The sequence below is a fragment of the Mercenaria mercenaria genome, chromosome 1, assembly GCF_021730395.1.
Source record: "Mercenaria mercenaria strain notata chromosome 1, MADL_Memer_1, whole genome shotgun sequence".
NCBI classification, from domain to species: Eukaryota; Metazoa; Mollusca; class Bivalvia; order Venerida; family Veneridae; genus Mercenaria; species Mercenaria mercenaria.
Genome location: NC_069361.1, coordinates 115,074,166 through 115,099,311, shown reverse-complemented (window position 1 = coordinate 115,099,311; position 25,146 = coordinate 115,074,166). Strand labels below are relative to the sequence as shown.

At 32.6% G+C, this 25,146-nt stretch overlaps 1 protein-coding gene across 10 annotated transcripts in view; it reads right to left on the bottom strand.

Moving 5' to 3' along the window:
• LOC123545243 (estrogen-related receptor gamma-like) overlaps nt 1–25,146 on the bottom strand; it is a 159,010-nt gene that overhangs the window by 3,379 nt on the left and 130,485 nt on the right. For 9 of the 10 annotated variants that reach the window (XM_053521388.1, XM_053521387.1, XM_053521394.1 and 6 more), the window contains 5 exons: nt 16,586–16,708; nt 14,692–14,883; nt 11,596–11,708; nt 10,885–11,044; nt 14–10,274 (listed from right to left, as the gene is read on the bottom strand). In XM_053521388.1, the coding sequence (XP_053377363.1) occupies nt 10,033–10,274; nt 10,885–11,044; nt 11,596–11,708; nt 14,692–14,883; nt 16,586–16,708 (830 nt within the window). In that variant the 3' untranslated portion in view covers nt 14–10,032. The remainder of the gene's footprint in view (nt 1–13; nt 10,275–10,884; nt 11,045–11,595; nt 11,709–14,691; nt 14,884–16,585; nt 16,709–25,146) is intronic. The other variant, XM_053521414.1, reaches the window with a different exon arrangement.

Here is a 25,146-nt window from a genome sequence, read left to right as displayed (position 1 = left end):
GCGGGACCTTAACCTGTAATGAAGCTCTTATGGCCTAAATTTCTGTCCGTTAAAGTTATTATGTACATTCTCCAAAACAGTGTCTGATGCATTCAGATGTCATATGTCACAAAAAAAATCTACAACAATGGGCATACAAGTAAATGCTTTCTTTAACACTTCACACAATAAACAAATTCTAACATTACAAGCATAAACAGAAAAGAAAGGAAAAACAAGGAATCAGAAAAATAAAAAGCTAGGGAATTATCTGAAACGTGACCATCAGCTAACTATGTTTTTCGGAAGTTATTTGGTCATAAACTCAAATCCACCGTATGCATGAATTTTGGAATGATACACAAGTAACTATTACACTTACACTTAGCAAACATTTGGTCTGACAAAAAAAAAAAACATTAAATGGTAGCAAGATGTTAATATCATTTTGCTGATGGACACATTTCACATATCTTTGACTATTCTTATATTCGTCAATTATATATCTCTCTCAATAAACAAAACATAAAATTAATATTCCATACTTTGTCACCTGTTTTAACATCCATTTCAAGAACAATTAAATAATTATGAATGATGCATGTTACATGAAAGGAAACAGATTTTTACTGCTCTTGAATATTTAGGTTAATTAGATTGTTTTTATAAGGAATTGATATCTATCTCTATGAGCAAATTTCTAAATAGGAATATTCCCAACAATTTTAATATTATGTCTGTCTGTTACATTTAGAGCAAAATTAAAGTTTGAACTGCAGATAAAAATACGACTTTTGGGAAAATATTCAAAAACGTCCACTTTCCTTTCAATTAACTTGGTTCACCCATCAACAAAAGAGTACAAAGAAAAAACAAAATAAAACAAAACAAGGTAAATGTTCATCAGAAGCACAAATGAGCCGCGCCATGAGAAAACCAACATAATGGGTATGCGACCAGCATGGATCCAGACCTGCCTGCGCATCCGCGCAGTCTGGTCAGGATCCATGCTGTTCACTAACAGTTTCTCCAATTCCAATAGGCTTTAAAAGCGAACAGCATGGAGCCTGACCAGACTGCGCGGATGCGCAGGCTGGTCTGGATCCATGCTGGTGGCAAAGCCACTATGTTGGTTTTCTCATGACACGGCTCAAATACACTGGGTCAGGTTCGAAAGAATCCGTTTTAAGTTATCTAAATGATTTACCACAAAGAGCAAACAATTTGGAATAGTAGAAATGCTTGACTAAATAACTGTAAAGGAAGTAAATATGTTGTTCACAGAATATACCTTCCTTCCAAAATAAGAAATTTGAATCAAGCCACAATTCTGATAATAAATCAAAAACAAACACAGTCTTGTAAGATCTCCATCAGTGACCAAGTTCTTGAATAAAATCATAGATCAGAAATAAATAAAATCTTCTTCAAGATCTTACTTAACAATGCTGTATTAGTGAACAAAGTTTTCTACAGGCAAACCTCAAAAATGGTATCAGTGAAAAAAATAAAGATATCTCTAACAAATTATTTTAGTACAAATTTGTATCAGTGAACAAAGCTTTCTACAGGCATACCTCAAAAATGGTATCAGTGAACAAAATAAAGATACCTCTAACAAATTATTTTAGTGAACTTTAGTGAAATCATACCTCAAAAACTGGTAACAGTGAACAGAATAAAGTTATCTCTAACAAATACATATCTGTGAACAAATTCTTCAATAAAACTAATATGTACCTCAAAACTTTGTATCAGTGAACAAAATAAACTTGTCTGTAACAATTTGTATCAGTGAACATAATCTTCAATACAGTCATACCTCAGTTGTATCTATTCAGTAAAGTAGAGCCAGAGTGCCAGAAGTTAGCAAACTTTGCATAATGTTTTTTAAGCATTCAACAACTAGTAACAATAACTATAACACAACAAGAATACATGTGTATGACTATCAACAAAATCTCCACACAGAATCAATACAGAAACTGTTAGAATATTTACTTTATTACAATGAATCATATAAATACTTTAAGATAGTGTTGTGTAATGATATATTTCCTGTAATAAACCTGCAAAATATTCTGTATTCTAAAATCTTTTCATCACTTAATTCCCCTGCCTGATGGCGTGTTTGAATTTGGTTACAATTTGAATGTAATAATGCTTTTCTCATACCTTTTAAAGTATTGTTGAATCAAGTCTATAGTGACAAAAACAAGGATGGTCTCATTCAAACAAGTATTTTTGGGGGGAAAACAAGGGTACTTGTATTTTGTTCTAGGAGTCAAGAAGTGTATTTTGTTCTAGGAGTCAAGAAGTGTTACTAAGGTGAAATAAAGCTAGAGTTTCTTGCAATACTTATAACATTCTGGGAATGAAATTGGCTTAAATACAGTACTCAATTAAGAGACCAAATATTTAGATACACAACAGATACAAAATATGACAGGAACACATGTACTTAAGAAGTTATAAAGTGACATTCTTAACATAAAAATGTTTGAGTCAGTAACAAACAAGACAGCCAAGATCACTCTATATTGATCACCTAGTTCTAACTTAAGGTAATCTTTACAGATTGTAACAATTAAATTTCTTTTCGTTTTAGTTCTGCTTTAGCTCTGTAAAAGGTGTTCTATTTGGAAACAACCAATGGACAATCTTTGCTACATTTCTTGTAAGCATCCTTATTCCAAGTGAGCAAAAAAACAACAGGACTTACCAGATATATTACAGAAGAATGTAAATTACTGGAAATTTAGAATGTGCATATTTGATTTTCATTAAACAAATCTTACATCATAAATTGAATGAATGACTCTTGTTTTAATTCCATAACAGTAAGTTTTCTGACTCAGATTCATTGTATGAGTTTACAATAATCATGGATCTCTTTTTTTTTTATTGTGGTAGTTTTTATCCTATGAAGTTTTAGAACTAATGCCAAATTCTGAATTGCTCTTCATTTTGTGGTGTGCTTTATATTCACATAATTATGGTAATTAGCAGAGGTGTTAACATTACAAATTAATGATAATGATACACACAAAAAAATGAAAAGTCAGACCAAAAATTAGGACTAAATGCAGCACATGAAAATTATGAAATATAGATCATTGTTTAAAAAAGAATCAAAACAAAACATATTGAGCTATCTATATGTGATATCACATAGCAAGTGTAAAAAAAACTACGGCTGAGGTTAAAAATGAGGACGTGCAACATATTGGAATGAGGGTGAACATCTAAAATGAGGGAGAATCTGTACTGGAATGGGGGTTGGGGCATGTAAGGAATGATTGGTCACTACTCAATATGGCAAAAAAGAAGACTTTAGATAAAAACTGATGTTATATTGCTGCCTATAACACAGTGATGATACTGTTATTGACTACTATAAAGACAAACAAAAACAGTAGTTTGTAAACAAAAATTAGATTAATATTTAATTTCTTGAGAAACTTATCAAAATATTGTTCTGCAATTTAGCACTGTTTTCTTTCTTTTTTACCCTTTTTTTATTTTCATTTTTCTCAAATAACTGACAGTATAAAATATACTAAAATCTATGATATAATGATATTTTCCACTTCTTATTAATCACATTAAATGTAAGTACACATCTAGTCTAGTCTAGTGCTGTATATTATTGATTTCATAAACAAAAGACATAATTACTTCAAATCATATAAAATTGTAATATTGAAACATAGCACTATCTACATGTAATCACAGGATATCTTAACTACACGGTGATATGTCTTAACATATTCACATAATCATGTTTTATGGATAAAGAACATACTGATATAATTATGTTATGATATAGAACATCATGGTGTAAATACTGATTTAACTACTCTATAATTGCTACAAATCTGTGACCAAACATAATCCTTACTGGTCAATTTTTTTCTTAAGAAATCCTCAAAATAGTGCCTCTTAAGCTGGAGAACCGTAATGACAATCCACTACTTTCCTGCGATTATGTGTTTTCGTATGCTATTTCGGCATGTTTCAGCCGTTACTGTAGCTCATGGCTCCACATAGGCCGCAGAATTCCATAACTGCTTTTAGACAATACATAATCAAAAGGAAATTCTTGACTGTCATTACGTTGCTTAAACTATAATAGCTTCTGAAGAAACTGCAGTTATGTAAAAAAAAATAACAGGTTTTTCTTCATCATGATTTTTTGAAAGTCTTTGTTTGTTTGTTTTGGGTTTAACGCCCTTTTCCAACAGTATTGCAGTCATGTAACGGCGGGCAGTTAACCTAACAAGTGTTCCTGGAATCTGTACCAGTACAAACATGTTCTCCGCAAGTAACTGCCAACTTCCCCACGTGAATTATCAGAGGTGGAGGACGAATGATTTCAGACAAAATGAAAGTCATTTCAAAAGAAAATGATAGAAATAGTAACATCTGGAACAAAATGATTCGTAAATTATCAAACCGATTAATAATGTACATTCATCTAAAGGCGATCTGATTTCTGTAATTAACATATTTTAATTGAGATCTGTAGTGAGATAAGTAAACTGACTGCAATTATGGCAAGGTACAATATTTGTTCATTATTATACACGTATAAAGTTGCAAAGTACACACATATATATAACTCAAACAGCACTTCCTCTGCTTTAAAGACTAGGCTAAAATCTCAAGCATATGACTGGTTGCTTTTGAATGCTATTTTTGCATTGACCAATCACAAGCCTGCATTTAGAGACTGGTCACTATAACCTTGGAGATTGGTGTGGCACATGTTTTATTATTCTATTGACAACTGTTATAAAAAAATCCCCATTGTAATAACAGACTAATGTACTCTATTTTTACCATGGATATTTTTTATTCTGATGATCTACTCTCCAAAACATTAAATGCAACCGGTTTTGACATTCTTTCCTAGTGAAAGAATGATATGAAACTTGGCTAATTAAAATTTGAATGTCAAAATGAGAATTTATCGAATGACAACATAATGTTTGAGTCATATTTTGTGTGAACACAACATATTATTATCACAGCAAGGTTAGGACAGGGCAGAATTTCTTACATATGTAGTCAACATAGCTTTAAATGTTATCAGGAATTTTGTCCTCCTGTATGTGAACAGCAAGGAAATCATTTCACATTTTTAGTCGTGCACCTGGATAAACTACTAGCTAGATATTTCTGAGTATTTACATGTTCAAAACCAATGTTAAACTCTGCATCCAAATTTTTGATACAATAATTGTGTCTACAATAAAGAGAATTCTGGCAAAGTGTATTTAAATCCACAGCAATAATAGTTTTATGTCTTTTATAGTTTATAAATCATTTTTACTGCATATGAAGACTACATAGGTAACACTTTTAACAACGTTGGGAGAACGTGCTACCTGAATACTCTATATCAGTATACACATATACAGTTCATCTACCGACGAACAAGAAACTAATCTAAAGTCCTTCAAAGACATTTTAAAAAAATCTAGAAACGGCAACACAGGTTTCAAAAGTTAACAAAAAATATGTACAACATGCACCTAATTATTATCTTTATAAATAAATGCAAATTCAGCTATATATTTATACAGTAATGAAACACAATTTCAATAAATACATGCACATTCATATATATAATGTTCTGAATTTTAACATTTTGAAAATGAAAAATATAAATGTAAAAATGAAGCAACTTAGAGTCTGCAGAGTGACAATTTTGTAAACACACATGAACATCTATATCACACCATGTCTTGGATAGAGGGAATGAACTGGATTACAATATACACATAATGGCAACCTGTCCTAACTTCTTTTTTCTATTTTTTTTTTAATTTTTGTAGCAAATATATATCATATTTTTGTTGAGGTTGGATCTAGTTCTTTTTTTTTTCTTCTTTTTTTCTAGTTATTTTTATTAGTTTTTTTGTATTTTTTCCCCATTCATTTTTTCTTCTTTTTTTTTTTTACTTTTCATAAATATTAATTTTTTTTTTCATATTTTTTTTTTATTTTTTTCTCTTTTTTTTTAAACACAAACAGGTACAGAACCATAAATGCAAAATGCTTTTTTTACCTTTTTTTCTGGGAATTAAAAAGTATTAAATACTGCGCAGTGACAAAACACCCTTATTAACCCTTCCCCTTCTCTAGAAAAAAATACATGTACCTTTAAAAAATAATTTATTAATTATGGTTCACATTATTGAACAAACACTGGAATATGTACCGCAAGGTGTTTATGAGAAAACAAAAAGAAAGCAATTTAAATTTTTGATTCTGCTATTTTTTCAAACACTTTTTTACTTTTTTTATTTAATTTTTTTTTTTATTTGTTTTTTTTTTAATTAGTTTTTTTTGTTGTTTTTCCTTTTTTTTAGCATTTTTAAACTTTTCTTTTTATATCCGTATCTTGTTTTATATGCACAAGTTACATACCATTTCCCAACATTTACGTCCCTTGATAACTTTTCATTCATACTTATATTATATACAATACATTTTTTTTTTTGTTGGACGAGGTATAGACTATATGGGTAAGTTTTATCTTGTTGACAATAATATGTACAATTTCAACATAAGGCATAACCTGTCGAAATCATTTCTCAATTCTGGCACTTTTTTGAAGAAATACTTTTACCATGATTAACTTTCCTTACTAAGTAAATACATAATCCAATGTTCAATGTACAATCGACTTTTTATTTGCATCTATGTGGGAAGGAATAAGTGAAGTAACAAAGAAATCTTTAAATTCCTTTTCATGCTCTTGCAGCATCTAACGTGCTAATAAAGCAGTTGACTGTTTAAGAAAGTAAATACATTATAGTCAGAAAATTTTATAAGGCATTATTAAACTTTTTATATTTACATTCCAGCAATGACTTTTTTTTTCATGAAAACTCAGCAGACCTTTGCTACATTTCAAGCAAATTGTTTCAAAACGAAAAAAAATGAGTACTTCTTCCTTAAGACTGCCAGAACTGAAACACGAATTCTGAAACAGACATAAACAAACAAAAAATTTTTACTGCCTGTGGGGCTAAGGAATAAACGAAAATGAAAATTCATGCAAAATTTCCTGAGAAATAAGCCTTCTTCAGAAGAAAAATCACAAAAAATAATCTTTTCTCAATTCTACTGTTCGTAAGGTTAACAATAACGTAATTTGAATAACTTTTTTTTAATTCACCATTTAGCATCTCTTCAATTTTTTTTTGCCTGATTGAAAAGCTGACAGGTACCATTTTACACATCTGGAAGATATCCTATACCTTGAACAAAATACCTTCTTCCCCACATTTGTGTAAATATTTCACATTACTGACAGAAAGTAAATAAATCAAAGAAAAACAAAACATGTTTAAATAATCTTATCAAAATTATTACTCAACATTTTTCATTCCATTACATAACTTGGGAGCTAAACAGTAAATTTCAATTCATTAAAACAGAGTTCAACCTGAAGAATACTCACATCACAGAAAATCTGACTAATAGAGACAAATATTCATATGTGGTCTATTATATTATAAAAATGGAAAAGTAATGCCAATATTGCCATATATTCTTTACTTATTTCTTGAAAATTTCAAATAGATTAACTGATGCTGGAAATACCAAAAAAAATGTCAGTTAAACTAACAGAGTCAATATATCTGAAGGTTTAAGGAGTTAAAAGCAAGTTTTCCACTTTTTTTTAACGTTTTAGCTTAAAAATTTAGCTCTATCATTCTTTTAAGGATGGTGTGGCAGTTTTGGATAAAAAAAATTCCAATAACAGAATTTGTTCAAAATTCGTATATGAACACAGTGTCATGTTAGAAACAGAATTATGAAAAATACATTGAAGGTCACCACGTCTGTTCAGGAGTTATCTGCCCTTGAACATGCAAATTTGAAGAAAAATCCAGTTTTAAGGGCAGATAACTCCTAAACAAGCATGGTGACCTATGATTGTTTTTGCATTTTTTTCCTGTTTCCTATATGAGACTGTGTTCATATACAAAGTTTGAACAAATTCTATTATTGGGAATTTTTTCCCCATTTCTCATACAAGAAACTGCAGAGAGCATCTTTAAATGTCATTGCATAGACAAAATACAAAAAACACAAAGAATAAATCTAGAATTCTGACTAGTAAACAACAGTATAATATAAACCTAAGATTTTTTATTAGCCTTAACTTATCATCATTTATCTTCAGTCTAAGTATAAATATTCACCAATCTGTACAATAGGGTTTATTCAAAACCATCCTATTTCATCTTAATAAAATGCATGCACAAATAAGTAGACTTTGTTTTTTTTTTTGGTTATTAAAAATCTCATCAATAGATCAGACAATAGATTTTCACATAAAAGAATTAACCACTAGTTTTGGCACATAAAAATGAGTCGGTGTGTTGGTTGAGAATTTAACTTAGCCTATTTTCGAATCACAGCTTAAAATTTCAATTTTATGTACAAGTAAGTCATCCACAATTTATGTTATAATCTAACCAATTTTGGATTTTCTCCCCTGAATTTTGCTTTTAGCATTTTTTTTTGGTCAATTTATAAAACAAACAGACTTGACTCTAGTGCTCTACTTTTTTTTTTATATAACTTCAGGAAGTAATGTACTCACATTTATTCTAATGTTCCTATATTGTGCAGAGAAAATAGAAAATAATATTTCAGCAAGAATTTTAGACGTATTGTTTTCATAATTTCATCAATCAGATTTCCCTTCAATTGAGAAGTTCTTTACAATATTTACGGTACAGGCAGGAGGAGCAGTATATGCTTATTATGGTAAGGCTACCTTAAGGGTTCATTTTTCAAAGAAGGTATACAGATACAGTTGAAACTCAGTATCTCAAACTCACCTGTCTCCAAATTCCAGCTATCTCGAAAACATTTCCAAGTCCTGTCCTGAAATCATGTGCACAAAATATCATTTTTAAGTCGACTTTCAGTTATCTCGAAGTAAAACGCTCAAACCCTTGGAATTCCAGATACCGAGTTTCAATTGTATATACTAGCTAATGGCAGTTGTAATATTCAATTAAACAGTACCCTGCTATAATAAATACTATCCTAACTAAATTTGACTAAATTCAAACTTACTTATTTTTTTTCAACAAATTATATAAAGTATTGACAGGTGACTTGACTACATTTTGTACAACAAAAGCAAAAGCATTTCTTTCGCTACATATTAAATGTCTGTGTACTACTTTTAATGTCTGGTATGTAGATGTATTAATTTTTGAAAATTTTGGAAAAAAAATGTAAAATTTAATCAGCAAATACTGGAACAAAAGTATTAACAAATCTCACTTTTTAGTTCAATGTTTGCCACTTTTTAGTAATAATACAGCTATCAATAGAAATCTTGAATGTTGCTATTAGGAAATAGACACTGAAGTAGAGTTCATGTGTTTTACTTATGTCACGTGCACAATAGTAACTTAAACATTAATATTAAATGCTATATTTATATTTAATGCTCACTATTAATGTGATAACCTACAAAATTTTATAACATATATAAGGAAATCAAGAATACATTTATATAAGTCCGATTTAGCTTAGCAGGGGGTATTTCTAACGTAAAGTCCTTCAAGCAGTGAGGGATATTTCTAACGTAAACTCCAGCAAGCAGCGGGGAATATTTCTAAGGTAAACTCCTGCAATCTTTGGTTCTGTGAAAATGATATGATTATTGTCCACAATGAAAAATATCACACTATTCTAGTAAAAATCCTTGATGAGAGTTCAATATCACACTAAAACACTGTATTCTTGTAGTTTCTATGGAAAGCAATGTATATATTCACCACCAGAGGGAGCGGAGGTCAATGGAATTTCTACATTTAGCTAATTATACACACAATCCTAATCTCCCTCAGGTTTAGTGTCCTAGCGACATTTTTGTGTTAATGACTGTGTAATGAGCGAGATCCGTTCGGGTATTGTTGTGATCTCATGAAGCTGTGTGCGAATCTCGATGAGATTGTGCAGAATGATGAACATGAGATGTTTCAAACGGTACTAGTTTGAGATCCACTATCAGCTATCTGCTTCAAGCATTTCCAGGAAGAGTTTGTGCATCATGATTTTTCCGCTCTTCTTCACGTCAAACCAGTACTGTTTGGCCAGCAATTTTAGATGAGTCATGGCAGGCAGGAGTAAATACAACTGTCCGACACGTTTCAGTCCACCGTTACTTCGTGATTTTACATAGTCTGTGAGGGCTTCATGCAGTTTTTCTTGCAACGATTTTCCTGCATCACTTCTTTCTGTAACTACATCTGAAAGTAAACAAAACTTTGAAGAATTCTAAACTCCTTTTGAAAACTGGCAGAAAAGTGGTCTTGCTTTGGCACATATTGTGCATTTTCAACAGATTTTCAGCTGAATATATGACACTCTGATACTTCTTCTCTTTAAACAGCTGACAATTGGGAAAGGAAAACTTACATTGTTTCAAACTTATTTTGTTGTTAAATTCATTTACTGGTCAACAAACAATGCAAACAACTTTATTTACAATTTTAATACATGAATAAATATTTATCAAAAAAAAAAAAAAAAAATTACATCTAAACTTAACGTTTTAGTTTTTACTGCATTTTATGTGATGCAAACACTTGGCAACTTTCTAGCTTTAATGATGAAGTAAAATCCATGATGTCCTATCAGACATTATACCAGACATAGCTGGACATCTGGGTAGAACCAACGACCTTCCACCATTCACTTCACTATTTCCTCATATGGAGAAATTCCACTTCCAAACAGATTTTCAAGCCATCAACAGTAGGGAGCAAGTGTACAAACTTAGCAACGTTAACAAATCACCCACAGCACCACCTAACTAAAACAGAAGTTAGCACAACATATATTAGTTTAGAACATTACCTATGTTGAAGAGTATTATACTCTTCAGTAGAAGGTATTCATCTTTTGTGATATTCATGCTAGTAAACTTTTTGCACATTTTTCTTGTTAACGTGTCTAGCTCCTTGGAACAGCCATATTTCTCCGCCTGTTCTGTAGTAAGCTTGAAATCCTCAGCTATCTACTCAAATAAACAATATCAAATACCATTTTAACACAACCTTATGGCCACACCTAAAGCACAGACAGACATCCTTTTACCTGCCAACATGTTATGCATGCATTAAGCTCATGGAAGGCAGAATTCTCTGAAACTAGCATCATTTAACTACGGGAAAATTAAGAAATGCTTTGTTGAGCAAAAAAGCAGTCACCAGCATTCATACCGGATAACTACATTTTGTACAAAGTGGCAGGTGTTTGTCTTTCTGCTAGAACTATGATAAGATTACATAGACATGACAGAGAATTAAACATTATAATTTCTACATAATTATTACAATATCTTTATAAGTGCAGGTTAATTGTACATTACTTACAAGTAATTTACATGCTTTCTAGCTGGTTAAAAGAATGGTTCAATCTCTGCATTCTGCAATTCGAAATATCTGAGATATTCTTTAGACTATATATAAGCAACAAAGGTTCATCTTAATGTCTCTATTTCTGAACTGTATACTGAATTTTTTGTTTACTCCCTGCATATTAATTTAACATTGTAAGACAATTTACCCTGAGAACTCCGTGATATGGTGATGATCTATAGACAAGGTTGAGGAGGTTGATTTCCAGCCAGGAATGCTGCAGGAGATTCATTTGATCTGATAAACTCAAGCTCGAGAAACCTAAAAAATGTTAATTTGATCTGATAAACTTGAGCTTGAAAAAAATTAATTTGATCTGATAAACTTAAGCTTGAGAAACCTGAAAAAAAGTTAATTTGGTCTGATATTAGAGAAACCTGAAAAAAAGTTAATTTGATCTGATAAACTTAAGCTTCAGAAACCTGAAAAAAGTTAATTTAGTCTGATAAACTTGAGCTTGAGAAACCTGGAAAAAAGTTAATTCGATCTAAAATTTAAAAACTTGAGCTTGAGAAACCTGAAGATAGTAAATAAGATCTGATGAACTTTTGTGAAAACTTGGTATGATCAGCTTAAGGTTGAGAAACCTGAAAAAGAAGAAGTTAATTTGGTCTGATACACTTGAGCTTCAAATGCTGAAGACACTACATTTGGTCTGAAAACTAAGTGCTTTTGAGTCACCCACAACTGCTTAATCATCTGAATAGTAAGGCTGTCTTTATATACTGTTTACGTGTTGGAGTAAGTGGCCTACAGGTAATTCACGTGTTTGAGTAAGCGGCCTACTGGTAATTAAAGGGCCATAATTCCAAAGCGCCGATTTGGCTCGTTATCGAACCTGGTCGAGGACTTATTGGCAAACACATTTTGTTCAAGTTTGGTGAAGATCAAATGAGCACTGTTCGACTTAAAGAGTGTGGACAAGATTTGTGACAGACAGACACACACATACACACACAGACAGGAGTAAATCAATATGTCTCCCACACCACTGTGTGGTGGGAGACATAACTATGCTTGAGAAACCTGAAAAAGTAAAAACTAGGTCTGATAAACTTTAGCCAGAGAAACCTGAAAATATTAAAATTTAATCTGATAAGTTACTTTGACCTCATAAGCCTAAGCTTGAGAAACCTGAAAATAGTAAACTTGATCCGATAAACTTTAAACTTGAAAAACCTGGAAACTGCACATTACTGATCTGTTAAACTAAAACTTGAATAACATGAAAATAGTAGTGTTTGTTTACATACGTTTAATGCCATTTTTTCAACTGTATGCAATGACCATGAGTTACCTATCATTCTGTACCAGTTCCTACTTGTCCTCTACAAGCAGCTGACTATATCACCACATGAATTCAGTGGGAGAAAAATTGATTTCAGATGTAAATGGTCTTTGAGCTGAACAGACAAGCAACAAGAGGGCCATGATGGCCCTATATCGCTCACCTGTTATCATTGCACTTGCAGACAAGAAGGTCCTCAGAAAAAATATCTAAGTCCAAAGGACAGGAACAACAAAGCCAAAATTTAACCAAAAAGAAGAAGAAAAATTCTTACAAGGTATAGGTATGTCGAAATACACCTAAAAATTGGAGGTACCATCCATGGTGTACCACAGAAAAGTGGTCTCAGTTTTTCCATATGGCCAATAATAAAAAAGTTACTAAAAATAAGCTATTTATAGTAATGTAAAAGGGAAGTAATTAAAAAAAAATATTGTAAGTGAACAAAAGAAGGATCTGTCAAATAAAACTGTTGACATAAATGAAATTTCAGATCAGTATCTTCATTAGTCATGGAGATATACCCATTTTAATTTGAAATAAAGGGAGGTAATTTGACATAAAATCAGTCCATAGTTATCTACCCTGATTGTCTCAGTCCAACTAATAACAATGATGAAATTTCAAATAAGTCCTATAAGTACTTACTGATATAAATCCATTTTGATTATAATCAGGGGAGGTAATCAGATATAAAATAACTCTGGAACCTATGATTTGATCTGATTTGTCATGGAATCCAAGATTTATTGTTGTTGAAGATATTTTGGAAGTTTGTATCAAATAAAACCATAAATGAAGTCTCTATATGGCTGCAAAAGCCAAAATAGCCAATTTTGGACCTTTAAGGGGCCATAACTCTAGAACCCATGATGGAATCTGGCCAGCTGAAGAAAGGAACCAAGATCTTGTGGTGATACAAGTTGTGTGCAACTTTAGTTAAAATCAAATCATAAATGAAGCTGCTATTTTGCAGACAAGGTCAAAATAGCTAATTTTGGCCCTTTCAGGGGCCATAACTCTGGAACCCATTAAGGGATCTTGCCGATTCAAGAAAGGAACCGAGATCTTATGGTGACACAAGTTTTGTGCAAGTTTGATTAAATTCAAATCATAAATGAAGCTGCTATTGTGCAGACAAGGTCAAAATAGCTAATTCCGGCCCTTTCAGGGGACAACACTCTGGAACCCATAATGGAATCTCGCCAGTTCAAGAAAGGAAGCAAGATCTTATGGTGATACAAGTTGTGTGCAAGTTTGGTTAAAATCAAATCATAAATGAAGCTGCTATTGTGCAGACAAGGTCAAAATAGCCAACTCTGGCCTTTTTCAGGGGCCATAACTCTGGAACCCATAATGGAATCAGGCCAGTTCAAGAAAGGAACCAAGATCTTATGGTGATACAAGTTGTGTGCCAGTTTGGTAAAAATCAAATCATAAATAAAGCTGCTATTGTGCAGACAAGGTCAAAATAGCTAATTTTGGCCCTTTCAGGGGCCATAACTCTGGAACCCATAATGGGATCTGGCCAGTTCAAGAAAGGAACCGTAATCTTATGGTGATACAAGTTGTATGCAAGTTTGGTTAAAATAAAATCGTAAATGAAACCACTATCGTGCAGACATGAAATTGTTGACGGACGCACGGACGGACGAAGGGTGATCACAAAAGCTCACCTTGTCACTATGTGACAGGTGAGCTAAAAAGTCAAACTGATTCATTCATTCCTTTTAAATTCAAGACATTTGCGAATGGTAAAATTCTACAACAGCAATTAAGTTAAGCTATAGAACACTACCAATCATATTTGTTTACTGAGTACGGTACTTCAAATAATTTATTATCTAATTTTAGCAGAAGGCTGATTTCCTCATAAATAGAATTTCTATACACAGCTTCTATAAGTAAACATTTATTTTACTCATACAAAACCTTTTTCATAAGATCATTTAATACCTGGTACTTGTTTTGCCCAGCTGATTGTGATGACCAGTTCTCTATCAGCAAGATCCGAGAGTATTGTCAGGAACTTGTGCTCGTCATCTTTCATGCTCGGGTCTGGGCGAGCGTACAGTTTTTCTAGCTGACCTTCTATTCGGATCAACTGTTGTAACGTTTTATTGTCGGCAACTGAAACATAACCTTTAGCTGTAAAAAAACATACAGAAACATGTTGATTATATATGAGAAGCAAAGCAGTGCAAAGCATTGTATATAGTTGACCCATAACCAAATGTAAGCATGTCGTATAACTACCGGTATCTTCATTATAGCGTAAAAAAAAGTTTAAATGCATTTTTATGTCAATGCAGAAAACCCTTTTTGCACTGAAGTGATGAGATTATGATCTGGCCCAATACAGCAACGTTCCACAGAATCTACAAGAATACTTACATCAAAAATTAAGAGCATGGCAACCTTAATGTGTAAGCAATGAATGTCTTAAAAAGCAGTGCAATGTAAAAATACAAAGCAACAAGATATAAAAGTATACTTAATTTTGAAGAAAAGAAAAAAAGCTTTAAAAATACTACAATTCAATTTAACAAGTACAAGATGCTTTTTGTTATCTAGTGGTTTATCTAGTCTTTACGTAAACATTTTCTTTTTGTAATAAATGATCACGGATACATCTTTATTAAGAAGTATATTATGTGATGACCTTGAGACAAAATAACAGCAAAAAATCATTTTGAAACTTTTCATAATTATAAAGCATAACTACAACCATTAACTGAAACTGTTTTGAACAATATGAAGTTAACTTAATATATTCAAAATATAATCATTTCCATTAAAACTTTTTCAAAGGGGAATAAAAAGTGTAAACAGCAAGAGTTGTGTCTGCCTTTTATGTACTAGTTACTTTTCAACATTTTTGCTAATCTAGAGCAGCATCAATGAAAAACATTGCAAGACAAGCAAAACAGGTGTTCCTTCCAATTTAATAAATCTTTTGTTTCCTAAATAGCTGCAAATTCTGGGTGTCACATTCAGCACAACCATAGCATTCTACTTGAATATTCTAACATATTTTGCACCAAACAGTCTCCCCGAAAATCATTATGAAATTTCCTTTGTACCCAGTGACTGAAATCTTCACAGCATCCCAAGCAGCAAGACATAGTGATACAATCAGAAAGCAGAGAAAGCCCAGCACTTCTTAAATATACATCTGTTTTATCCATTTTGTCAGTTACTTGCTGCTATGTTCATTCCTTCAGGGAGACAACAACACACATAATACTGTACATATCTGTAATATTCTTGGAATACCTTCACCTTAGGTGAAGGGTATAATTATCATATGCTACAGCATTCCTTAAGGGAGAATACAACACACATAATACTGTGCATATCTGTAATATTCTTGCAATACCTTCACCTTAGGTGAAGAGTATAATTATCATATGCTACAGCAGAAACATACCTTTTGTAAATAGGTTCATGCTGAGGTTACCATTTAAGCAATTACGGAAAACAAAAAAGTCAATTAAAAATCTACAATGCAAGTATCAAGAGTAATCGGCTGGAATTTAATGTATTCAGAGCTACTAGCTGCAAAGCTATGCATGCAAGACTTAGCATAGCAGAATTTTCTCTCGGGTTTTATAGCGATTATTGGGTTATATTCCCAAACTGAACAATTATCTCCTGTGATCAAATTTAGAACGATCCAGATCTACAAAGAATATTTTCAGAGCAGTAAGTAACTTTAGACAGTATGTTGTTTCTACAAGTCCAGACATTTAATCCATGTTCTAAATATGAGAAAAATGTAGCCAACTTTCCTTTATCTATATGTGAGGGTAATATCTCGCAAAACTTTTATAGAATTTAAAATGCATACCACTATAAGAACTGTCAAGACATTGTTTCTTTACAATAGGAAATATTTGTTGCACATATGGATATGAATCTGGAGATCTCTTGTACTTCTGTCTTCCTCCTCGAACCCTGTCTAACCTCACACCTGAAAGTAACAAGAAAAAAGAACAGTAACTTATACGATACCATATTCATAGTCTTGTCAGAGTGACTTCCCATGTTCCCTCTTGTATACAATGACAGAAATGACATACAGACAGGCATTTCGTACAACAAGGTAGTCATTTACTTATGAAAAGGAGTAGAGATTTACATTTGTTTATGATAAAGAATTTATCGATAGGCAATTACAGAAAAATATGAATAATAGTGGAAGCAATTTGGTATATTGGGACCAGAAAGAGACAGAGAGATGTGTTCCTTGTTATACAGAATAGATAGGGTTAGACATATAAGATACAGAAACAATCTGAGATAATCAGGAGAATAAGGCAAAGAAAACTGAACAATTTGTAGAAAAAGAATCACTTTGTCTAAACAAACATTACTTTCATCACAAGCACAGGTAAGGTTATAAGTGGCCTCTTCACATTACATCACTGAGGAATAACCTAATTTCTAAATATTTTTAACAATACAATTACTACAAAACATGTTTTCTACCAGCTGTGCCATTAAGTCAAATGCCATCTCTGCTTAACCTTCTCTCAAAACTATTTCCAGAGTTTAAACAGCAGTAGCGCCATAAAAACACATACAACCACTCCGAAAGGAATAAATAAAATCTCTTCTAATACCTCTTTGCAGAACTGCCAAAAACCCATTTTATTATCACCCAGGAACTTGATGCATAGCTCGGCATACAACAAATTCTTACAGACACCTCAGTGACGTCTACAAGGTGGTTTCTGTCCTAATTGGACAAGACAAAGTGGCAAGTTTCAGATGGAACTTATTATATAATATGTACTATATGACTTATAGTTAGGCTGTATACAAACACCAGGCACAACGAAAGTACTATTTCTGTAATCAAAATGAATTATCGGTAACTTACTCCTGGAAACAGTACTGACATACTTCATCATGGGAGAGGAAAACCACAGATAATATGCAATTAACATCACATTTACAGTTGTGATAATATTTTGAAAACTGATTGAAATAGTATCTAAGGCACAATGAAAATAATTCAAGGAAAGAATTACAAAAAGGTAGTTATGTTAGACTGTGTTTTGAACAACATTTTTCATGAGGAACTAATTCAGTTAACATAATAATGATCAAGTAGGCAAATGTCTTAAATGGAGACAAAGTGTAAAATTAACAACCGGACACAGCTATCCAGACATCAGTTGGAAGGGGAGACTGATTCATATTTCTATGTTCTGTGAGCTTTTTCTTTATGTCTTATGTCAAAAATAATATTTAGCTAGCTACAAATACAATGGAGCTCAGGCTAGCTGTGAAACCGTCATTGTATTTAACGAAAACTATTAAATCAATCAATATTTGCCTATAATGCGGTGTCAGTTAAAATCTTTCCATGAAAAAAGGACAACCAGTATAAATGTCCTTAATTAAGTCCAATGATGACCATGAGGTCAACTAACAAAACCATATATAGTACATTTAAAAAGATCTAAGGGAAAGAGAGAGCTCAGTATACAATAGTAACTGACAGATGCAGGAAAATAACTGATTTTTATTCAGTAAAATAATTAATTGTGTCATGTAATCTGTACTGCATTGTTTCAGCTAATTCAAGCAGTAAATTACACGTCTTGCAAAATGCAAATTATGCACACTAATTAAAGTGCTTTTAAATTAGAATAATTTCCTTCCTTAAGAAAATGTTAACTGATGAGTAGGTTGCTGGAAAGTACAACAGTTACTGTTCAGGAATGAGCTACACATCAATATTTTCAATTTATATAAGTAATGACTATTTCCCAGCAGGCCACAACACATTAGCGACACTGATTCACTTTAGAACTCTACATGCAATGCAACTGGTACTTCAACAGAATTCTGAAGTATATGGACAGAAATCTGTAGATTTTTGGTAGGTATTTTTACATTCTTGTTGAAATATTGAATTAATGAAGGAGGTACACAGCAGTATAAAACAAATAAATTCATTATCAATCTATAGGTAAGCTTAAAAGAACAGAACTGCACACAGTATGTAACCAAGGTTTTTGATGAGGGAAAAGGGTCTTTCTTGGCTTGTAAACTTTGGGGGGGGGGGGGGGGGGGTAGAGGGGGCATGAATGGCTCAGTGTTTGGGCAAATAAAACTCCTGATGCAAAGTCAATTAGAAGGGAAAACATGATTTGAAAGACATTTTCTGATGAAAAGAGGCTTACATTTTAAGACCCCCACTAAACAATTAAACAAAAAAGCCCCGAGTACAATCATGCTGATGAATGAAATGTGAAGAAAGAGCTTCTTTCAATCTCCTCATATCTAGTAATACAGTCTCCAAACACACATTTTTAGAGAACGAGGATGGACCATTCATCATCAACATATGTTCAATAAACAAGATCACCCATCATAAATTAAGTCAACAAAGTCAAGGGCAACATATTTTTGAACATTCTATACCATAATGCAAAAAGCTGCAACAGAGCAAATAACATATTTCAAAATAATATTGACAAACATATTATTCCTTCCAGGAGAAAAAAACAACTTGTGCAATAAAGAGGGGAAAAAAAATGATTGCAAGAATAAAACGGGGAAAAAACTTAAACGATGACAACAGATACACCTTCTATGGATTCTTCACAGGTCACACCATCTACAACATGATGAGATGTCCCTATTTCTTAACAACATAGAAACTGGAATGTCAGACAAACAAGTGCTGATATACCTCCATCAATCAAATAGTAAAGGTTACTCTGACATTCTAATAATGTAAAATACCAAGTGTAGCTGGCAAAGATACTCAAGAATATTACGTTACCTAACTTTCAGGTGAGTGAACTTCCTTCATATTTCTCTTTGAAGAAAACTATACCTGTTTTTATGATCCTAAATTATGACTACATGTCATTTCTTATTATTTTATACAAAACATATACATGCAACACTCAGTGAACATAGTGACACTTTTTTTTATTTATCTAATCTCTAATATACCTCATCTTCCAAAAAGAATGATCATTTGGTCAAGTTAAAAAAAAAAAAACAGGAAATTTTCCGACAGACAAAGGTCTTGTAAAATAACTGTGCTCTCTGAACTAGCATATATCAGTAAACAATCATTTTCTGAATTAGAAGTATTATCATTTAACCAAAGTATTACCAGTCCACCCATGGCAGGGGAGGTAAGCAGTATGGTCAACATATGTGCAATCAACATCAAAGAGATATAAACTGAAACAAAATTATCAAACAATCAATTAAACCTTAATTCCAGTAATTATTTCATGATCATTTATTAAGACAGGCATTAAGAATTGGCTCCTAATAATAGTGAATGAAGTGCACACATTTTGCAAACAGGAGAAGAAAGAAATTTGATCAATACAAGCACACATAAATAAACTTACTAGACATTTTCTTGCATAATCTACTTACAGCATCATGGTATTAAAAGACGAGAATGAAAGCGGATAAAAGACGCACACATGGAGTGCCTCTTCCCACTATGACGTAAATGCGGTAACTACAGTCAATAGAAAACACATGTTTTGTATGACGACAATAGACAAAGTATTTCGCAATTCCTATTGAACAAGAACTTACTATTTATATAACATCATACCCAAATTTTATTGGATAAAAAACAGTGCTGATGCTAAATGAATCTCTTCATTGATCTGAGAATACTCCTTCTGTACTGCTCCACTTTCAGGACAGAGGGTATCATATAGAATGCTCACCTACTCTATCAGTAGAGTCTCGCACTATATTTATCATATTTATTGCCTTCATTACCAATGTAACTAAAATCTGATCAAGCTGGGACTAAAGGCAGACCAATAATTCCTATTTGATTGAATCCAGTAAAAATGCAACAAGTCAACTCCTGGAAAAGTTTAACAAAAAAAAAAAGATAGAGCAAAATATACTTCTATCATTCTTTAGATTTTAAATATAGTTATCATAAGGTAGTTATTTTTTACCAGAAAAAAACTTGGTGTGGATAAACTAACAGACATATCTTTAATTCAACTGCTGCCAAACACAGGGAACAAATTTAATTAAGTTGCAAATCTTTGGATCACACAAGTTTTTTTTTAACATAAAACATAAGTGATTTCCATGTTTGTAGATAAGATGCTTAATCAAGATGCTATCTGCCTATATTTGCTAATTGATGTGTGTGCAAGCACATTTAAAATTCAGAATATCATTACTTACTAACATGTTGGCTTGAATAATAATTAGTTAAATACTGACTTTCAAGCAGCTTAGTGAGTGAATGAGTGGGACAAATTACTCCATAACCAAGTGCATGTGAAACAAGAAGTATTTTTAAACAAGAACACCGCCTTGCAGGTGCAGACGCTCATCTGATTTTTTTTGTCTCTGTATAATAGAAATATTGTCATACCCATGATTTTCTAAGTGCAGAAGGGGCCATAATTCTTGCAAAAAAGCAATGCAGGTTACAGTACTTGCTGTGCAGAGTCAGCTTTTAATGGATAATAACTGATCCAAGTTTTAAAGCAATAGCTCTGATTGTTAAGGAGAAAAGTTTACCTAAACATAAAACTTAACCAAGAAATCTGATATTTTCTAAGTCCAAAAGGGGCCACAATTCTTGCAAAAAGCAGGATAGAGTTATGTTTCTTGCTGTGCAGAGTCAGCTTATGATAGTGAACAATTGCTGCAAGTTCTAAAGCAATAGCTTGGATAGTTAAGGAGAAAAGCTGACCTGAACACAAAACTTAGCCAAGAAATCTGATTTTCTAAGTCCAAAAGGGGCCATAATTCTTGCAAAAAGGAGGATGGAGTTATGTTTCTTGCTGTACAGTGTCAACTTTTGATGGTTAACAAGTGTTGCAAGTTTCAAAACGATAGCTTTGATAGTTTAGGAGACAAGGTAATCTAAACAGAAAACTTAACCAAGAAATCTGATATTTTCCAAGTCCAAAAGAGGCTATAATTCTTGCAAAAAGCAGGATGGAGTTATGTTTCTTGCTGTACAGAGTCAGCTAGTGATGGTGAACAAGTGTTGAAAGTTTCAAAGCAATAGCCTTGATAGTTTAGGAGAAAAGCTGACCTAAACATAAAACTTAACCAGGCAAGTCGCCAATGCCGACCAAGTGATGACAATAACACATTTTTTTTTCACAGCCGCATAATTAAGTCAATGCACACTTTAAGCTAAGAAACGTGCATGCACCTTTATATACGATCGGGTATTTATAAAGCAAAACAAAATGTAGTTTTTAAAGTAAAATTTTCATGTTTTTTATGTAGAACATATTTTACATCATAATTATATAAATCATAATCTAGGAAACTTTGACAAAAATAAGACTAAAATGGAAGGCCCCTGAAAAGTTGGTGGGGAGGGGGGAAATGACCATTTTTGAAATAGTCAAGGGATACAAATTGACCATGACTGGGGGACAAGTTGACTGTAAATCATTTACGGGAGATCAGGAAGTAAATATGAAATCAATACCAGCCTGCGGCCTAAAAAAACTAACTTCAGATGATTGACAAAAACATTAAAACATGATAATAACATGCGCCACTTTTTTACTTTTACCTTGTTTCAATTAGGTTTAGCCAATAGTTTTAGAAGAAGGTTTGATATCTTTCATCAAGTGAATTAATTCATAGTCTTTATAATTTGCAGAGCTGTTATTACGATTAAACTAAAACCAATCCAGTGAATTTCACAGATATTGGAGCAAGTAATTTTTCATGACATTTCTCTTATTCTTCGTTTATTGGGAAAATTTTGACTTTCTATTACAATAAAATGCTGCCTGGAATATCTCCAATGAATTTAAGAATGTAAAAGTCAGTCAAATCTGTGCTTTAAGGTTTAGGAGTATATCACCAAAACACAGAAATATTTTATAAACGAACAACATCGTTACCAATATTTTACCTGACCATTTCATGTTCTGTCGTACTGTCCAGTACTGAAAATATTCTGAAAAAGTTGTCCCCCTTTGAAAATGAATGCCATTTGTAAAGAAATAAAAATAAACAATCGTTGAAAACTGTGTTCCACCTAGTTATGTGAAATTTCAACACTCGCACGCTATTACAACTTTTTCAGAATATTTTCAGTACGGGACAGTACGGCAGAACATGTAATGGTTAAGTAAAATATTGGTAACGATGTTATTCTTTTATAAAATATTTCTGTGTTTTGGTGATATACTCCTAAACCTTAATCTAGCCGAAGCATCACAAATAAATAAAACCTTGTTAAAAATGTTTATAAGATTAACAGACCTTAAAATTTGACATATGATTGGATTGAATTGCAGCCCTACTCTGTTCTCACAATCATTTCAATACAACATGGCAATCTTTTATTCTTCAACTTTATCTTTTCCATTAGGAAATATAAAGACAGATTTCTTGTGCATTCCCATCATTTGCATGTGCATGTGCATTTTATACAGACAAGGCAGATCTTCCATCATTTTGTCAATGGTAACTATAAGAACAGAAACGTAGATGTGTGTCCACAGGACTACTGGTGCCCCTACGTCCTGTTTCAAATGTAGTCGAGTACGTATTAAAATATTGTGACCAGTGTTTGAAAACATGAACAGATTCTACAGCAGTCGATGAAGGAATTATCCATGGCCCAACCAGAAACAATATACTGCCAATTATGGAATAAATAAGGGTGAGGATTGCGTGTGGAAAATTATCAAGCTATGCAGAATCTATAGGAGTGTTGTCAGGAGTAACAGTGGAACAATTAAATAATTCTTTGTTTGTGGCTTGATACGAACGAAAGTGTCTACGTCCCTGTAAAGGGTTAGACAGTAATGGAAGATAGGAAGATAGATTCTAATTTTCAGTTTGATTGCCGTCATTTACCTTATTAAATCAATGGGTACATGTGTACCCAGATTAATAAACAAGTAAACTCTAACATTAACTCAGTCTTCGGAACCGATCATTGTATTACGGCGAACAATGGTCCGCTACAGTTTGGTAGGAAACATAATCTTCTTCAAATCCCGTTATCCACCCCATGCCTATATGGATCAATAAAACTGCTACACTTAATAGACAAAAATACTGTATCAAATAACTCATCAATTTTCTGTTACTGATTTTTATCAGCAATCTTCTTTTAATGTTATCGAAAACCTAGCAATCTTCAAAACTAATTAAAATCAGTCACCATAACAGTTTTCTATAAAAGGTTTCAATCTTTTCATGGTCAGTAAAATAAACAACAGTGTCAAACTGTATCAAATGTAAGGCTTGGCTGGCTTAAAATAATGCAAGGTGTGCAGAAATTAAACAATTCGTCACACCGCTAATAGTGGTTCATTCAATTCTTAAATAATTTATTTGATTACTGAATCACCTTTGTGTCAGTAAAATGACAAGCATTTCATAATGCTTAGACTAGCAGTATACATTTGCAGCCATGAAATATACTTTTAAGAGTTTCAAGACCACGTTAGATTAAGAAACCCTTAATAAAAGTTCTAGAACTTTTAATCATTTATACACAGTCTCCATATCGCTGGCTTCTTATACCTGTCAGAGCATGATCTTAAGACAGCATGCAGCTACTATCATTGAAAGTTTTCTGACCATCAGAAAATCATGTCATTCCTAACATTCATTTCAACCCAGATGTATGTCGTTCCTTACGCTCATTTCAACCCAGATGTATGTCGTTCATAACGTTCATTTCAACCCAGATGTATGTCGTTCACAACGTTCATTTCAACCCAGATGTATGTCATTCCTAATGTTCATTTCAACCCAGATGTATGTCATTCCTAATGTTCATTTCAACCCAGATGTATGTCGTTCATAACATTCATTTCAGCCCAGATGTATGTTGTTTCTTACGCTCATTTCAACCCAGATGTATGTCGTTCATAACGTTCATTTCAACCCAGATGTATGTCGTTCCTAACATTCATTTCAACCCAGATGTATGTCGTTCCTTACGCTCATTTCAACCAAGATGTATGTCGTTCATAACGTTCATTTCAACCCAGATGTATGTCGTTCACAGCATTCATTTCAACCCAAATGTATGTCATTCCTAATGTTCATTTCAACCCAGATGTATGTCATTCCTAATGTTCATTTCAACCCAGATGTATGTCGTTCATAACGTTCATTTCAACCCAGATGTATGTCATTCCTAACGTTCATTTCAACCAGATGTATGTCATTCCTGACGTTCATTTCAACCTAGATGTATCATTCCCGACAATCATTTCAATCCAGATGTATGTCGTTCCTAACACTCATTTCAACCCAGATGTATATCGTTCCTAACATTCCTTTCAACCCTGATGTATGTCGTTCCTAATGCTCATTTCAACCCAGATGTTTGTTGTTCCTAACACTCATTTCAACCCAGATGTATGTCATTCATAAAGTTCATTT